This window comes from Eucalyptus grandis, chromosome 6 (genome assembly GCF_016545825.1).
Source record: "Eucalyptus grandis isolate ANBG69807.140 chromosome 6, ASM1654582v1, whole genome shotgun sequence".
In the NCBI taxonomy this organism is placed as follows: domain Eukaryota; kingdom Viridiplantae; phylum Streptophyta; class Magnoliopsida; order Myrtales; family Myrtaceae; genus Eucalyptus; species Eucalyptus grandis.
The window spans coordinates 55,592,445-55,608,875 of NC_052617.1; the positions used below are offsets into that span (position 1 = coordinate 55,592,445).

The following is a 16,431-nucleotide window of genomic DNA, read 5'->3' on the forward strand; positions in this document are numbered from 1 at the left end:
TTCTTTGTTTCTTTTTCAGAAGGACAAGTTCCCTTACATTTTGGTTTTGTTTTTTCATTATAAGAAGGGTCGTATTGAGCACAAAAATCTCCTAGACTTCTATTGGTGAGAGATTGTTCTTCCTTGAGCTATCTTTGTAATTTGATAGTATTACACATTTGTGTTCCTTGACGGTAAACATAAGAGATTATTTCACCATAAGAAAGAAGATCATAAGGTATTTGGCCATTGTATTCTTCTCTAATTTTATCCATAACTTGATCACCTATAATTTGGGGTAAACCTGCTAAGAATTTTTCTTTCCAAAAGGGTTGATTGCAATCAGGTCTGATGAGAACCCATTGAAGGAAAAGTTCTTTGTATTCCCTAAACCTTCCTAAGGATTTGCAATGCATATTGGATAAGAGGTCTTGATTCCTATCTCTAATATGTGAAGGGTCTCCTACAAAGTGTTGTGAAATGGAATAGATAAGAGTATTCACCGCATCTTGGATGAGATGTCCTTGATCATCATCCATGCGTTGGCCAAAATCATCTATTTTATAGGCAGTTAAAATTTGTATTCTTTGTTCATCAGTCAAATAATTATCCCATCAACCTTTTAGTTGCCCAGTAAATCCAGCTACTAAAAGATTAGCAACAGCATGATTAGAAACATCTTGCTGGGTTTTGTAGGCATTGGCAAGCATGACCATGTTATTAAGAATATTCATGATATTGCTTTCGGCAACACCATCTATATTTCATTCATAAATGGCATCAGGAGAGTATTTATTTTGTATTTTCTGTGATGATTCTTCTTGGGCAATGTCAGGTGGAGTAGCCCTACTATAATAAAGCTTCTGAGGTTGTCTCCAATTGAGTCTGTTAATCTCAGCGACCGATTCATTATCAGAGTCATCAGATTGTTTGGTCAATGTACTGATAGTGGGTTGGTCAGGGGTGTCTTTAATGATAAGATTCTGGAATTTAGGGGTGTCTATAATAGGAGTAGGTTCTAGCTTTGCTTTTCCTAGGAGTTTTTCTTTTGTTCTATGGCTTTGGCAAACTCCGGGCTAAGGTTTTTGGGAATTCAAAGGCTTTGAAAATGGGTTTTTGAAAGTGTCAACTTGTGGTGTGACGAGTTGAGTAGGATTCTGAATGGTGGATTCTATCCTATTCAACCTGTTTTCCTATGGTCGCCAAATGTTGATTAGTGTAATTGTTTTGTTCAATGACTTTGTGAGTATAAAGAGAGTCTCCTTGATCGGAAGCCTAAAAGGAGTAGCTGTAACCTCACTTTCTCCATGTTGTATTTTTATTCTTCTAAGGGGTGGATGATTGGATTCTATGGTTTCACCATTATCAAGTTTCCACTTATAATGATGATCTAAAACAAGTATTTCTTTTGGTTCAAGGAATTGTTCTTCTAACCAATCAAAGAAGAATATATGGACTTCATATTCGTATATGTAGTCGTAATATTTTTGTTTGACGTCTTTTGCTTTGTCAGCAAAGGTTTTGAAGAACCATTCTCTGATTTGTTTGTTGTCTTCAGAATTAAATTCTTTATTAAGAAAAGTTTTGTTTGGTTCAAAATGTTTTTCTAAAACATTAAGCTCACCATCTATCATTTGAGAATAAGTAGGAGAATAATGAGGGGAGTCTGTACTTTCTAGGACTGGTTCAGGCTGGTTTTGTTGATAAATTGGCCTGGAAATCCCTGATCTATTATCTAAACCACTAATTTCTGGTTCAGGAGGTGTCTCTTGATTAATTCTACTGGTGGAAGGAGGTAAAGATGTTGTATCGTGTGTGGGAGTATCTCTATGTATACTAGGAGGAGGAGTGTTTCTGTGCGTACTAGGAGGAATGGTGATTATAGGAGGAAGATTAGGATTAAGATCTATGAATCTCGTATAAGAATTATGAAAAGAAGGACTAGATCTTGAATCGAAAGATCTTCTAGGAAATCTAATGGTCACTCTTCCTTCTGGATGTTGAATGACATTGGTCGGATCTGTATTTTGAACAACTTGTTAGGGAATTTGGTTTTCTAATTCCCATTGTTCTGGTAAAGTAACTTGGTTCCAATTAATAGACCTAGGAATTGTTGTATTAGCTCTAGAAATGTCAGTTTGGAGGAGAAGTGTTTCTCCTCGAGGACTATGTTTGAAAGCATTTTCTCCAAAAGCGGAGGACATGGCTTTATAATGAATTCTATAGACAAGGGCTAAAGGAATAGATCCATCTGCTACTTTATATTTTATATATTGCCTTTGCTCTTTATATTATTTTTAATTCTCGCGATTTTATTTAAGTCATTTACTTTCTTGTTCTTATACTTTTCTTTTAGATACATCATTCCCTGCTTTCATATAGATCTGTTAATCATTTATACTTTCTTGTTCTCTCATATAGTACTCCGATCCTAAGCCCTTTATGTTTAAATCGCCTTATTGCAAAATATTACGATTATCAATCAATGGAAAGTAATTACTGATACAATACGAAGAAATGGGAAACACATATACGTAGAAAGATACCAATATCTCAAGATTGAAGTACAATGCTGATAAAGCATCGACATAATATCTCTAAAACAACTAATTTGGGGTATTTTGGCAAGAAGCTATTTTCTTGATATAATAGTAAACCCTAGTGAAAAGCTAAAGCAAATTAACGAGAAATCAAGAAGAGATAATATAGTCATCACTGATACTTGATATACGCAAAGTAAATTAAAGGGTTCATGAATCTAGTATATTGTTTCTGGGCACTTCATCAACATTATTCTGCAACTCGCGTATAAAGGCAAATAAAGGGATTGCGATGTCTCATATCATAGAAATTTGGACTGAGACAACTAAATGCATCTTCATCTCGGCGATAAGAGTGACTCGATCCTCCTGCACTGAAGTCAGCTCTACTGTGCTTCCAATTGCATCGACATCGGAATCACACTTGAAACACATATAGATCTAGTTCTAATGCGATTGATGTCTTCTTCATTTTGTCGGGCGACCATGGGACTTCGTAGTGATCGTGCTCGCTCCAATTCCGTCGCCACTTGCTTCATTGTAGGCTTGTGCCTTCCATGAAGTTGTAAGCATCTTTTCACCAAGTTAGACACCGCAATAATTTCTTCGTTCTCGCCATGGTCTAATACCTCCTTATCAAGAACATCGAACAAGCGATTCTCCTAAATCAAAATGATGAAGTACGAGGATAGATTTCTTTCCTCTTCTGCCGTTAGTTGAGAAATTGGCCGTTCTCTAGTTAGTAGCTCGGCAAGGACAACTCCAAAACTATAGACATCACTCTTGTCCGTAAATTGACTTGTTTGATAGTACTCAGGGTCCAAGTATTCGAAGGTTCCTTGCACCTTTGTGGTCAAGTGTGTTTGGTCGATGGGAATCAATTTGGAAGCTCCAAAATATGCCACTTTGGCTTGATATTTTTCATCCAAAAGTATATTTGATGACTTTATATCATGATGATAAATCAGTATGGCCACATCAGAGTGCAAATATGAAAGAGCCGTGGCAACTTCATTGGCAATTCTTAATCGCATTTCCCACGAGACAGGAAATTCTTCGTTTGGATCATGAAGATGGCGATAGAGAGTTCCATTGGGGACAAATTCATATACTAGAAGAGGGACTTCACTCTCCAAACAAAATCCTAATAGTTTGACCACATTTCTGTGATTGATTTCAGAGAGAATGACGATTTCATTGACGAACTGTTCAACTTGTCGTGCATCAATAACATTGGATTTCTTGACCACAATAATTGTTCCGTCTATCAACATTCCCTTGTAAACAGCTCCTTGACCAGCTTGACCTAATATTCGATTCTTATTGAAATAATCTGTAGCCCTGTCTAACACCGTTAAGGCAAATAACTTGCCTTTCTCCACATGATTGTCTTCAATAGAAGTTAGGCGTTGTTGCAACAAAAATCCGCCATTACGTTTAAAGAAATTTTGTTTGAGCTTTGCCTCACGCCTTCTTTTGATGCATTTTTTCAACCACCAACAAAGCAAAAGCAACAATATGGCTCCGGCACCCGTGCCTGTCCATGTGTCCAAAAAGGTCAACGGGAATTGCTACGTCATCGTCAACAAATTAGCTTCCACTAATTTAACAAGTGCTTTTAAGCTTTGAAGAGAGAGAGAGACAAAAAGGAGGATTAGCTCAACAAAATAATTCAAAAATATTATGCATCATTTATGGGTGAGAAACAAAGATACAATCAAATTGCTAAAAGCAGAGACTATGAAATTACAAATAAGATTATCCAAGAAGTCATAAACTTATTAAACGGCGGTCAATTTAGTCATAAACCTTTTAATTGTTCCAATTTAGTCCTAAACATTTTGACGATTTGTCAATTTAGTCCTAAACTTTTTAACAATTTGTCAATTTAGTCATTTCAACCAATTTTGGCCGAAAATCGCTTATCATCCTACGTGGTATGACCGGTGCTAATGTGGATAATTTTTACAATTTTTTAGATTTTATGAATTTTTTTATTTTTGTTTTTGTTTTTCTTTTTTTTTTCCTCTCTACTGGCCTCGAGCGAGGGTCGCAGTTGCTGGCCTCAAGTGAGGGACAATTGTGCCTGGGTTGCCAAGGGCGAACCTTGCTAGCCTAGGCCCAGGCTACCCTCACCCAAGGCCGGCGACCTTTGCCAACCATCACCGAGGCATGACCATGGCTGATGGAGGGAAAAGGGGAAAAGGAAAAAGAGAAGAAAAGATAAAGTTCAAACATATTTAAAAGAAAAAATTGTCCACATCATTGGCCAAAAGAACTAAATTGACAAATTATCAAAAGTTTTAAGATTGAATTGACATAATTGAAAGATTTAGTATTAAATTAGTAAATTTTCAATATATTTAAAAATAAATTAACACAATTAAAAGATTTAGAACCGAATTGATCACTGTAGAATAGTTTGAGAATTTTTTGGATAATTTTTCAAAAGAAAAAAGCACCTGCAAATCCACAATGCAATTAGTGGCCCTCTTTCAACAAAAAATAAAAAATAAAAAATAATCAATCACCTTCTTAATTTAGCCGCTTACTTCATTTGAGAAATGGGGACTCCAAAAAAATTAAAAAAAATTAAAAAAGAAGCAATTGCGCAGGTACTTGGGGAACGCAAAGGGGAGAGGCGGGGTTTACGCCTCTGTCCGCGACTTAAAACTAGTAGAGATGTCCATATGCACTTCATGCCTCACGCGGGACAAGTTTCTTTATCCCATCACCATTCTCCCGATAATGTCAAGTTAAAAAAAAAAAATCTATTAGGCACAATTCATGATTGTAAGAATATAAAAACGACGCAAAAAGGACAGGGACAAAAGAAAATTGGACAACTACACCGGACCAAGGAAATGGGACATGCCTGGATTGCACAAAATAAAATAAAAATCAAAAATATTAGTAATCAGTTGTTCCTTTTCGATCTGAGCTGTGCCGCCATAAATGCCGTTGGCGTCGCTGCTTGCTGCGGTCAAGAGACCACCCCATGGTGGTTGCGACTCTCAGTGAACATTGTCGAGGGACTCTCTCTCTCTCTCTCTCTCTCTCTAGATTTGAGGTCACGCGACCAAGGCGGTGTCGCACTCCCAAGGCGGCAACAGAAACCACCGCTGTATAAGGTCGTCTGCGTCGCCATTTTCTCCCCTCATTTTCTTTTACTCTATTTCTAGCCAGCTCTCTTTCTCTATGGGTTTAGTTTCTTCTTCAAGTACTTTCCTTTTTTATTATTTATTTGAAATTTTTCTGTTGAGTTTTGAGTTCTCTTTAATGTGACAGAGAGATCAGTTCATCATCCAAATCAGTTGATTTAAATAGTACTGATTGAGACAGACACCCAAGTAAAATGAAAGAACATACCAAATATATTATTATGCTGAGAGCATCTTGTGATAATCGAAATGATTCAATGAATTAATGGGATTAAACGTGCTTAATTCTTTTTCAGCAACAAAAGGATAAGTGATTGATTTTATTAGTAAAAAATTGAATTACTTGAGATGACAATATATAAATTATCAATGTAGTTCACGGACACAACTAATTCAAAGAGAAAGATTTACATCCGATAAATCTCAATAACTAATAGCAGAAGATGGAACAATGACACAATAACAACATTTAAGAAATGTGAATAATTTATAAGATAAAAGAAGCTTTTATATGATGAAAAGGTTTGGGCAATGTGTACGACTTACTAACCTAGCACGACGTCAATTGAGTGAAACCTCTTTTCATGGATGATAGGAGTACAACCCTTGCCATCTTTTCTTCCATCTCCTTGGGATCCCTCTGGACATGAACAATTATACGTTCCTAGCAAGTTCGTACATGTTCCAACGCAGGGTTGTGATATCACGCATTCATTGATATCTATAGGAATATATTCCAATTAGAAGGAGCAATTCAACTCCATTTCAATTGGAAGAAACTTGAAAAAGTAAATAGAATTCCATGATTTGGCAACACTTTCAATTTTGAGAGGACATGTCGAGTCAATTTGCTTTTCTTGAGATCAGGATGAGTCACCACACTTTTCAAGTGATGGGTTGTTATCTCAAGAGCTTAACCTTAACCAAGCACTTAATTTTTGTCTAGAATAGAAGTTTAAGAATTATAACAAAATTGTGCCATTACCAACTAGAATAACACATCACATAGAAAATAATTCAAAAATAACTGTTTATAAATACAGAAAAATGCTGGATGTATTAACATCGGTACAAGAAATTGATTTACAAGCTAATTTGACCAACTCATATTGAGGGTTCAGTATGGATCATTTGTTTATAGATTCAATTGCTGTCGTTCACTTTAGTTTGTAAAACAATCGTACGGACTAAATTTAGGAGAGAAGAATGTATAGAATATGAGGGAGGATTACTGTGAATACTTACAGATTATTGCTAAGGGCTTCATAGGTCATATTAAATTTCAAGGAACGAAAATTCGTGCTACCGAAAGAAAAAGAATGATTATGTTTTACGGCCTAGATTGTTATGATTTTTTAGATTATAAATTTTACGTGATTATTACGAGAATCATCTAAAAGATGTACCATTCATGAAGTCAAAACTTGGGCCTCTTGACTTAAAAGTTTGGAACAATTTCTTTCTCTCGGTTTTTTATGCGATTGGATCCATTAAACATGCTCGCCCGTATTGAAATAATGATCCACGATTTTATACATGAACACTTGTTCGGATGGTCTAATGAAAAGACCAGAGAAGGTACCTTGACAACCATTTTGGAGATAGGGGTTCCCTTGAAAACCCTCCAAACAGCGGCACTGGTACCCGTTTCCATTCTCAGCATCTGTACAATTGGAGTTCTCTTGGCACATGTAGGTCGTTGTATTCTTCTTTGCATCATCGCATTTTTGATTTGGAATAAACCAATCGAGAACTATTGGGAACATATCAAATGGCAGCTCGAGCAGATTGTCCCTAGAGAAGCTAAAGAAATCGTCTTGGGCAACGAAAGCGTATCCTCATGGATTGAATTCCCAGATGCCGACATGGTTGTTATAGCTAGTGACAGAGATGTCGTATCGGTAGACGTCTCGAGGTATGCTGATCTCGCAGCAACCAATGCCTGAGCACGACCCATTAATCACGTCCGAGATGTTGCTGCATGAGGACAAGCACCCCGTCACAGACGCGCTTTCGCTGAAGGTCGCGTACGTGTCGCATCCCACGGCGATAAATTTGTACTTGGCAGAAGAAATCGGGATATCGGGAAGAATGAGCGAAGGATCATTGTTGTACAAGGATCCACCAGACGAATTATAACAATCTTTGGCTACAAACACTTTTACAGTAATCTCGTGATTCTCAAAAGATATATTGAGTATTTGGAGATTAGAATCTTGACCGTACATATAAGGAGTGGGAGTATCAGTCTCGTTGCAAAAGATGAGGAAAGAGTGTGATTCTTTGAAGTAGCAGTCGTCGGCGTTGTTCATCCCAAATGGGTACGCGAAGGTGAGGTTGCCACATCTGTTCGCGCATCCGGGCTTTGTTGTTTGGACTACATCCGCCGTAACAACTGAGAATAGAGCCACCAATGAGCACAAGAACAGCACAACTCTCGAGGGAAGTCTATGGAGCAGCATGGATCCACCCATATTCTTCCTGAAATGAAGTGATTGTTTGCAACAAGATGATGAGCTTCATAGCCTGATGACAACCTTTATAAGCGATGATGGAGCTTCTAGAAAGCTAAGTAGTAGATGCATTATTCATAGTCCCCACTATATTGATAGTCTTTGCAGTGATTACATCATGAGTAATCAATCATACGGTTTTGTCCACCATCCAATCCTAGCATATTCTTTGTCAGTTGTGGGGTCGTGCGTGTTGTCAGCTGTTCGATCCAAAACTTGTAATCATCGACCGTAAGATCCCGCTACCAAGTAACTCCATGAAAAATTAAAGTAGAATATTCTATCACTATTGCTCTTAATTTATACTCTCCAAAGAAAAGCAACTTTATTTGCTCTTTTAGCTTGCATTCAGTCCCATTCCTTGTCCAAAGCATCAGATGCAACTGACATTTACTCTCTATGGCTCTTCACTAAGAAGCCTTGACAAGCTTGTCGTGATTCACGTTGTGGCGTCGCAATCATTCGTAGGAATTTCCAAACTGACTTGCAAATAATAAAAGTTGTGAATAGATAGATTTTTTTTCTTTTCAATCTCCGAATTAGTTTCGATGGGTGGTGCTCATAAACTATTGCATGCACCTCTAACGTATGAATTCCTTAAATATTTGTACAAATATCAACATCATATTTAAATCTTTACGTGCAGTGTAATATTTCGATTTATGCTATGTACAATTCAAAAAATAGGTACATCGATGATAAGTAATAAAAATTAATTAAATACAGCAAAAAACTATTGATTCAGGTCTATTCGAATTTGAATTTGAAAATCAAAACAGCACCAAACAACCCAAATATAGAAGACGAATGACAATGAAATTTGCAATGTTTAAATATGATTTGCTAAGTAAAAGGACTTCAAGAGTCCAAAATTGATTTTGAGAATTTTCTTAGATTTGCCTATTACATTTCAGGTAAATTCTAAGTCGATGGGGTCAGTTTTCTTGGCAATTTCTCAAGTATGAGAATATGTCTCATCAAGGTGCTTTCATTATCCTGCCAAGACTTGAAAAGTCAAGCAAGTATGAAGCGTATGCAGTGGGAGATGACAACCCTAAAACTCGTTAAAGAACTCATTGCCCTCAAGGAAACCATAAGAGGTTTTATAATAGAAAATTAGCAAGAAAAAATTCTAAACCTATTATACTTGTACAAATTTAATCATAAAATCTTCAACTATGCTAATTAAAACTTAAACCATTAAAATTTACCAATTTAAATTTTCTAATCAAATTTGACCGGAAATTACTATAGTATATAATTTTTATAATTTTTTGGAAAAGGCCAAGTCAAGGTGGCCGGTTTCCTTGGCAATTTCTAATGTGCGACAATATGTCTCGTTTGGAGTTATGGCCCACCAACTTTGGGTGCATCATTGATAGAGAGTATAAATGAGATAGGATGCTTATTCCGCCAAGACTTGAAAAGTCAAGCAAGTACTAAGCATATGCAATGGGAGAAAACAACCAAAACTGATTGGTTCCTAGATGGTTCGATCATGCCCTGAAATTGGGAACTGGACCAAAAGGATTGATTCCTTGTTTCTAAAATCAATAATTGGACCAATGCCCTTGAAACTGGACTAACCAATTTGATTCAGTTCCTTGGTGGATCTTGGAACCAGTGGCATGTTCAGATTTTTTTTTTTTTTTTTTTATTTGTCATTAATGTTCAAGACGAATTGAAGATGTTCTTGATAACCAAGTTGTTTTTGCAATCAATGAATTACATGTAACAATATAGGTTTCACATTTTTTTTTCCAATTTGTGGCAAAATTTGGTTAGAATGAGCAACTACTATTATGTTTTGATTTGTTCTTGTCATCTTACTCACATGCGTGAATGAAATGAGAGTCGTGCAACTCGTGCCTATATGCGTGCATGAGTGAAGTCTAAAATGTGAGATATAATGGGGTTTTTTTTTTTTAACAAATTATAAGGAAATTAAAAAAAATTAAAAAATTGGTCGACCCGGTGGGTGGTTCCATACCTGGAACTGATAATCGGACTGAAATTCATTGGTTTCAATTTTGTAGAATTGAGACCTAGATCGATGCCCACAGGAACCACCCAAAACTGGCTGATTTGGTCCCATCCAAGTGGTTCCTTTTGCTTACCCTAATCACAACTGTAAACTAGAAGAATGTCGAAGAAGAAAAATCATTAAGAGCAAACTGCTTTGAGCTGGCGATTGGTGGAGGGCTTTATATGTTGGATATTTTCAATAATATTTTGAAATATTTTCAATAATAACTTCAATAATAATTATGACTGCATTGAAGACCATCATTATTTTCAACGGTCACATAATGGTTTTTTAACGGTCATACAACAGCTTTTCAATCGTTTTGTAACATTTAATTTATTTTTCAAATAAATCCTTTATTATTTTACAACGCCTCTTTTCACGGCTCTATTTTGTTTGAATATAAAATCTCGTAAGGCAATCTTAAAATACACACTGAATGAAACGGAGAATATTCTTTCTTTTGAAATCTTTCCTTTCATTTTCCTTGCTGGGTTATACACAACGTGTTCCTTCTAATATTCAGCGCGAAATACAGAAGAAGGTCTGTTGTATCTTGGGAGGATAGCCATCAAAAGCCTATCGTATCGAGTTTCGTACTCCGAGGGGCGGAATTATCCTTAAAGGACAGTGCTTACACTTGCACGCCTCAGACAAATTTATTTGTTCTCATTATTTTTTTTCCTACATTATATTCCTAGGTATGAAGTTTCCGTTGCATATTGGAAAAGAAAAACACATATTTTCAGCGCAATTAATCAACTATTTACAAAGAGGTAAAAACTAAACATTTGCCATTGTCATGCTACGAAAAGTAAGATTTTTAGATAAGATTTCATTATATACTTTTAGATTAAGACAAGATACGTCGAACGTAGGTTTCTTTTTACCTTGGTTTTTGGCCTAGGATTTCTAATTAAAAATATGGACCGTGGTGATACGTATTTGTTGAGAATTATCATTCCAAGGAATTTACTTTTCCTTCCATCTGTTATCCGTGTTGTAATCTTTTGTTGCATTTCCATAATTTTGAGGAAAACACCATCTTGCTACCATCGTGGTAACCAAAAAAAAAAAAAAAAAAAACGCAATTATTATTGTCAATAGTCATTTCGAAGAAACTAGGCTAATCGAATAAGGAGCAAAATAGTGTCTCATATATGTACCTCAGTGTAAATGTGACTTACAACGGAAAAAATACCAAAAAAGTTCTAAATATATTGTATTAGTATCAATTTACTCCTGAATATTTTAATTAGATCAATTTAATCTTAAATATTTTTACATTGATATTAATTTAATCCATTTGGCTAGTTTAAGCCGGAAATTGCCAATGTGAACGACAGCCGTCCTACATAGCACAACCGGTGTTGACGTGAACATTTTTAATAATATTTCAATTTTTTTTTAATTTTTGAATTCTTAAAATCTTTTTTTTTTTTTTTTTTTTTTTTCCATCTCCTTCTTCTTTGTTTTTATTTTGCCGATGGCCATTGCTAGCCACCGGCCTAGCTTGGGTCGCCTTCGCCAACAGCAAGTGATGGTTGGCCTCACAGGGCCACCTTTGAGCGAGGGCGAGCGCCAATCATCCAAGCGAGGCCCCCTTGCTAGATCTAGCGACTGACCATTGCACAGGTGAGGGCAAGGTTGGCCGGGCCTTGCCATCACCCATGCGGGGCTCGCCAAGCCTCACCCTCGCCCAAGCAAGCCTCGACGAGGCTAACCCTTACTTAGGCGAGATGCGGCAAGGCCACCCTAGCCTAGGCGATGGTCGGCCTCGTTAGATTTGGTGAGGGGGCCTTGCCGAGCCACACCTAGATGGCCAACACTCCCCCATGCTCACGCCCTCGCCCAAAGAAATTACCATCGGATAGTTGCATATATGTTGCATTGCTATATATACAAAGAAACTACCACTATGCAAGGCGCCTATTTAAGCAATAACATACGTTCTTCATTCAAATCATCCTATGGGAAATTGAATAGCAGTATTTGTGTTGCTAATTGGAGAGCTTACCTTGTACTCTAACGATTATACCACACATAAATAGATAATGTTTCCTTTCAATAGATTAGTTCTAGAATATATAGAATTAATGAGTGTAATATCTTTTAACATGTTGTATCTCCATGAATCTAGGAACTTTTGCTTGCATTGTATCATTTGGTGTGGCGAACCTCAATTAGATATAACAAACATGACCGTCCATCAATAAATTAACCCGGCCCAAACAGGTCGACCTACCCTAGCAAGAAACTATCGATTCAGGTTGGTTTGGGTTTCGATTTGAAATCTGAAAAGAACAAAAACTAACCAACTTATGTATAACAAAAGAACAAAATCCGCCTTGTCCAAATCTGCAAAATAGAAAACATAATCCTCAAACCAAATTACATTTTCTAGTTCAGAGTAAAACCATAGATATGTTCCAAGATCTGATCATTGCTAAGTAAAAAGACTTTGGGAGTCTGAAATTGATTTTCAGAAATTTCTGGGGGTTGACCGAAAGTTTCAGGTAAATGCCAAGTCAAGGGGGTCCGTTTCCTCGACAATTTCTTAAGTAGCCCAATAGGTCGCATCAAACTTGTTATTGCCTGCCAACTTTGACTGTGTCATTGATAGATGCAGGTGCTTTCATTACATTGTCAAGACTTGAGAAGTCAAGCAAATTAGCGGTAAGCGTATGCAGTGGGGGAGAGATCACAATCCCAAAACAGGAGAATGATAAAGAAGAAAAATCAACAAGAGCAGAGTGGTTTGAGCTAGGACTGTATGCATGAAATGTGTTTCAAGGTGGATGGATTTTATACTCTGGAAATTTGTCTTTTCTCATTTCTAGACTGTATAAATGCATTCTGAAAAGGAATAATGGGTACTTCAAAATAATTAATCAACTAGCTTCAAAGAGGTATGTTGTGTTACAAAATTAAGGTTTCGAAATAAGATTCCGGTATATACTTTTTAATTAAGAAAAAGATACATCGCATGCGGATATTTTTTTTTCTTTTTCCGGGCTTGAATTTCCAACTAATATGGATAGTGGTTGATGCGCATTTGTGAAGAATTATTATTGTCAAGAATTTTAATTTTCCTTTTCTTTTTCCGGTCAAGTGACTGTAGTTATTAGCTTATTTTAAGCTGTGGAGCTAACATCAGCAGGTCCTGGAGACTTGCATGAGACGATTCCACTGCAAATCCTCATGTGACGAAGCCTTTGTGCGTTGCGGTGCGGTGCGCGTTTAAATTTTCCAATGCACGCACTATTTATTTGACATATTTCTTCAATCTTTCCTCCCCGCTCAACCAGAAAAACAGGCCATTGTGGGCCAGAGACGGGTGCACAATTGTCACGGAAGAGCTGCTCTTACTTTCCAGGTAATCCGCGGGAAACAAACAGTCTTGGTCTTCTCCTTTCCCAGTCGATTTTTATACTTTGGTACATTGGGGATGTTACTTCTGCGCATGGCAAAATTTTCTTTTGGGGCTTTGATTAATGCAAAAATTGAAAGTTGATGGCGAAAGGAGAAGACCTAACCTCTCTCTTTCACGAAGAAAGAGACTTCTTGTATAACTTTATATTTGAACAATTCCAAAACTTAATATTACAACTTAACTCTTGGTTGTTGGGCGGCAATGATAGATGAAAAAGGCCAACTAGTTCACAAATTTCATCAGTTAACTTACAATAAGGTATAATTATCTTTAGCCATGTCTCTCTACAAATCCTCAGATTTCTTTGGAGAGACTAATTGAAAATCCCAACAGCCGACATAATTGGATGTCGCATTGATAGATGATATGCATCCCAATTGAATAACTTATTAATTAGGGCTTCGACACTCTCCATCATAAGCATCTACAAACTTTTCAAATGGACTCTTTGCCAACTAATAATACAAGTCCCCTTGTCAAATTTACAAGAGAAATCTGATCACAAGAAATGAATCAACACTGACAATTTGACACATGATGCCTACATGGGTAGGTCGAATCACATCAATAATCTAAATCTATCAGGAAGAAAATCGATACTATTTGGAGTGTTTCCTTTGGCAATAGTAAAATTGTATCAATTGCTAATAGAGCCTAAATCTGGCTCGTCATTATTGTCTTGTGCTGAATGTCAATGTGCCCATCGTAGCCCGTGTATATGAAAACCGTAATGTCAAAACAGCCAATTTGAGAAGGCAAGTGCAACATCTCTAACAAGAATTGGAGCAATCTCGATCGTTAAGGCTTGACAATCCCCCACCGTGACCAAGAAGAGGAGATTAACACCTTCCATGATGTTCTTTTTTGACACAGCTCATGAAGTGGCTCCTTTGCATAACTGGTATTGGAATCGTAATACTAATGATTTCGATGTTAAAGTAGACATTTCAAACTTCCGAGGTACTATGCATCGGAAGACTTCGTTAATTGGCTCGACACGACTGAGCAAGTTTTTGATTACGAGAATATGGTGGAGAATCGAAAGGTGAAGCTTATGGCCATCAAGCTCAGAAAAGGATGCTTTGATTTGGTGAGAAAATCTGAAGTGTCAAAGAACTCGTGAAGGAAAGCTGTGTATCGAAACATTAGATAAAATGGAGGAGCTCAAGTGGAAGCATATCTAAAAAAAAAAAAACGGAAGATATTTAGATCATTTTCCAAATAAGATCCAAAACTAGAAAACTTTTCAATCATATATTACAAAACAAAGGAAAACTAATCATTTTCTAGAAAAATGATATTAAAAAAAAATAGAAACAATACATTTTTAGTGAAATAAGCACACCCTAAATATACATGCAAATCCACATTTCAATCAGTCACCTCATGCCTCATGCGGAGCAAGTTTTTTTTTATCCCATCACCGTCCCTTGCAATTGCAAGTATGCGATTTTAACTATTATTTTATCCCACCGATAATAATAACAAGTCTTAAAATTAAATAAGCCTAATTAATGATTGTAAGAAGATAGAAACAACGTAAAGAAAGAATTGCTATAGGCAATAAAGAGATTATTGACATCTAAATTTGGATTACACGTTTAGTCATTTATTGCATAAAAAATTTTATGGATCAAAATCAACCTCTAAACAAGAAATTTTAATTTTTTGCATTGCATTTAGGCATTTAGACATTATAGGGCATGTCCGCATCCAATAAATTTCATCTAATCTAGCTTCATCGTGCTTGAATTTGAGAAGCCAGGGAATTACTTTCAGTCGGTACTCGAACTAGCAAATAGCTTCAAGATATGCTCGATTATGAAAGAGGCAAGTAGATTGTGCGCATGGCATGGGTGACGAGGAAGCAAATCAAGAAGTACAATCAATCCAGCAAATTCTCCGCCAGCCAAGAGAAGAGAATTGGGGAATGTTTTCAAAGTGCAGCAAGTGAGAGAAATTAAGAAATAAAAATAAGAGGAGCAAGCCGGATGAATGATTGCGGTAATGGGAAAGGAAATAGAGATTTCCTCCATCAGCCTTACCATCGAATCTCCATCAAGCCGAGCGTCCTGCATCAACCTTCCACGGTTGATTCCAGCAACATCAGTCTACCCCCAATCGTGCTTCAGATTGACGCCTAGCGAGCAACCTGCTGCTGTCTGAGATCTCCACTGTCCAGGCGTCCACTGCTTGAAGTCATCGTCCATAGCAACGCCTACGTGCTCCTGGCGACAATCTACATCCGGGCCTGTATATCAGCCATCGTTGAGCCGAATCTCAGCCGCCACCGTGAGCCACACCAGCGTTGCCCATGCTCGGGTCTTGCACAGCCCTTGAAATGAACACGCCAGGCCTTGATCTTTTCGTGCAGGTTTTTTCGGCTCTCCAATTCAGTCCATCCGCGAAGCCTCGCTTCTTCTTGCCGTCATTGCAACTCAAGCCCACTGTTGCTGCTGCCATCTGTGACTCATCAAGCCCACCTTGGGGATAAGATAGTCAAGGTTTGACTCATTTAATGCAATAGTTTTATTTTATAATATAATTTTAAATGCATCATAAAAGTAGCCTATTATGATAATTTTAATATACTAACATGATAGTATTTAGAACTAATTCCATAATATTTCATTAAGAACTCATCATGCATATCATATAGTTGCATCATTCTTGCATGCCATTTAGTTATTTAATTAGTGCATATAAAATCGATCTCTGCATTGACTTGCATGTTAATTAAATAAAAAATAAAAAATTTGTTAGTACAGATGGCATGTTA

At 36.8% G+C, this 16,431-nt stretch overlaps 1 protein-coding gene across 1 annotated transcript; it reads right to left on the reverse strand.

The window, feature by feature from the left end:
- Nucleotides 1-2,968: 2,968 nt before the first annotated feature.
- Nucleotides 2,969-4,317, reverse strand: LOC108960422 (wall-associated receptor kinase-like 5). Its single transcript, XM_039315121.1, has one exon. It carries the CDS (start codon nt 3,791-3,793, stop codon nt 3,182-3,184), a length of 612 nt encoding a protein of 203 aa, XP_039171055.1. The 5' UTR covers nt 3,794-4,317; the 3' UTR covers nt 2,969-3,181.
- Nucleotides 4,318-16,431: the final 12,114 nt, after the last annotated feature.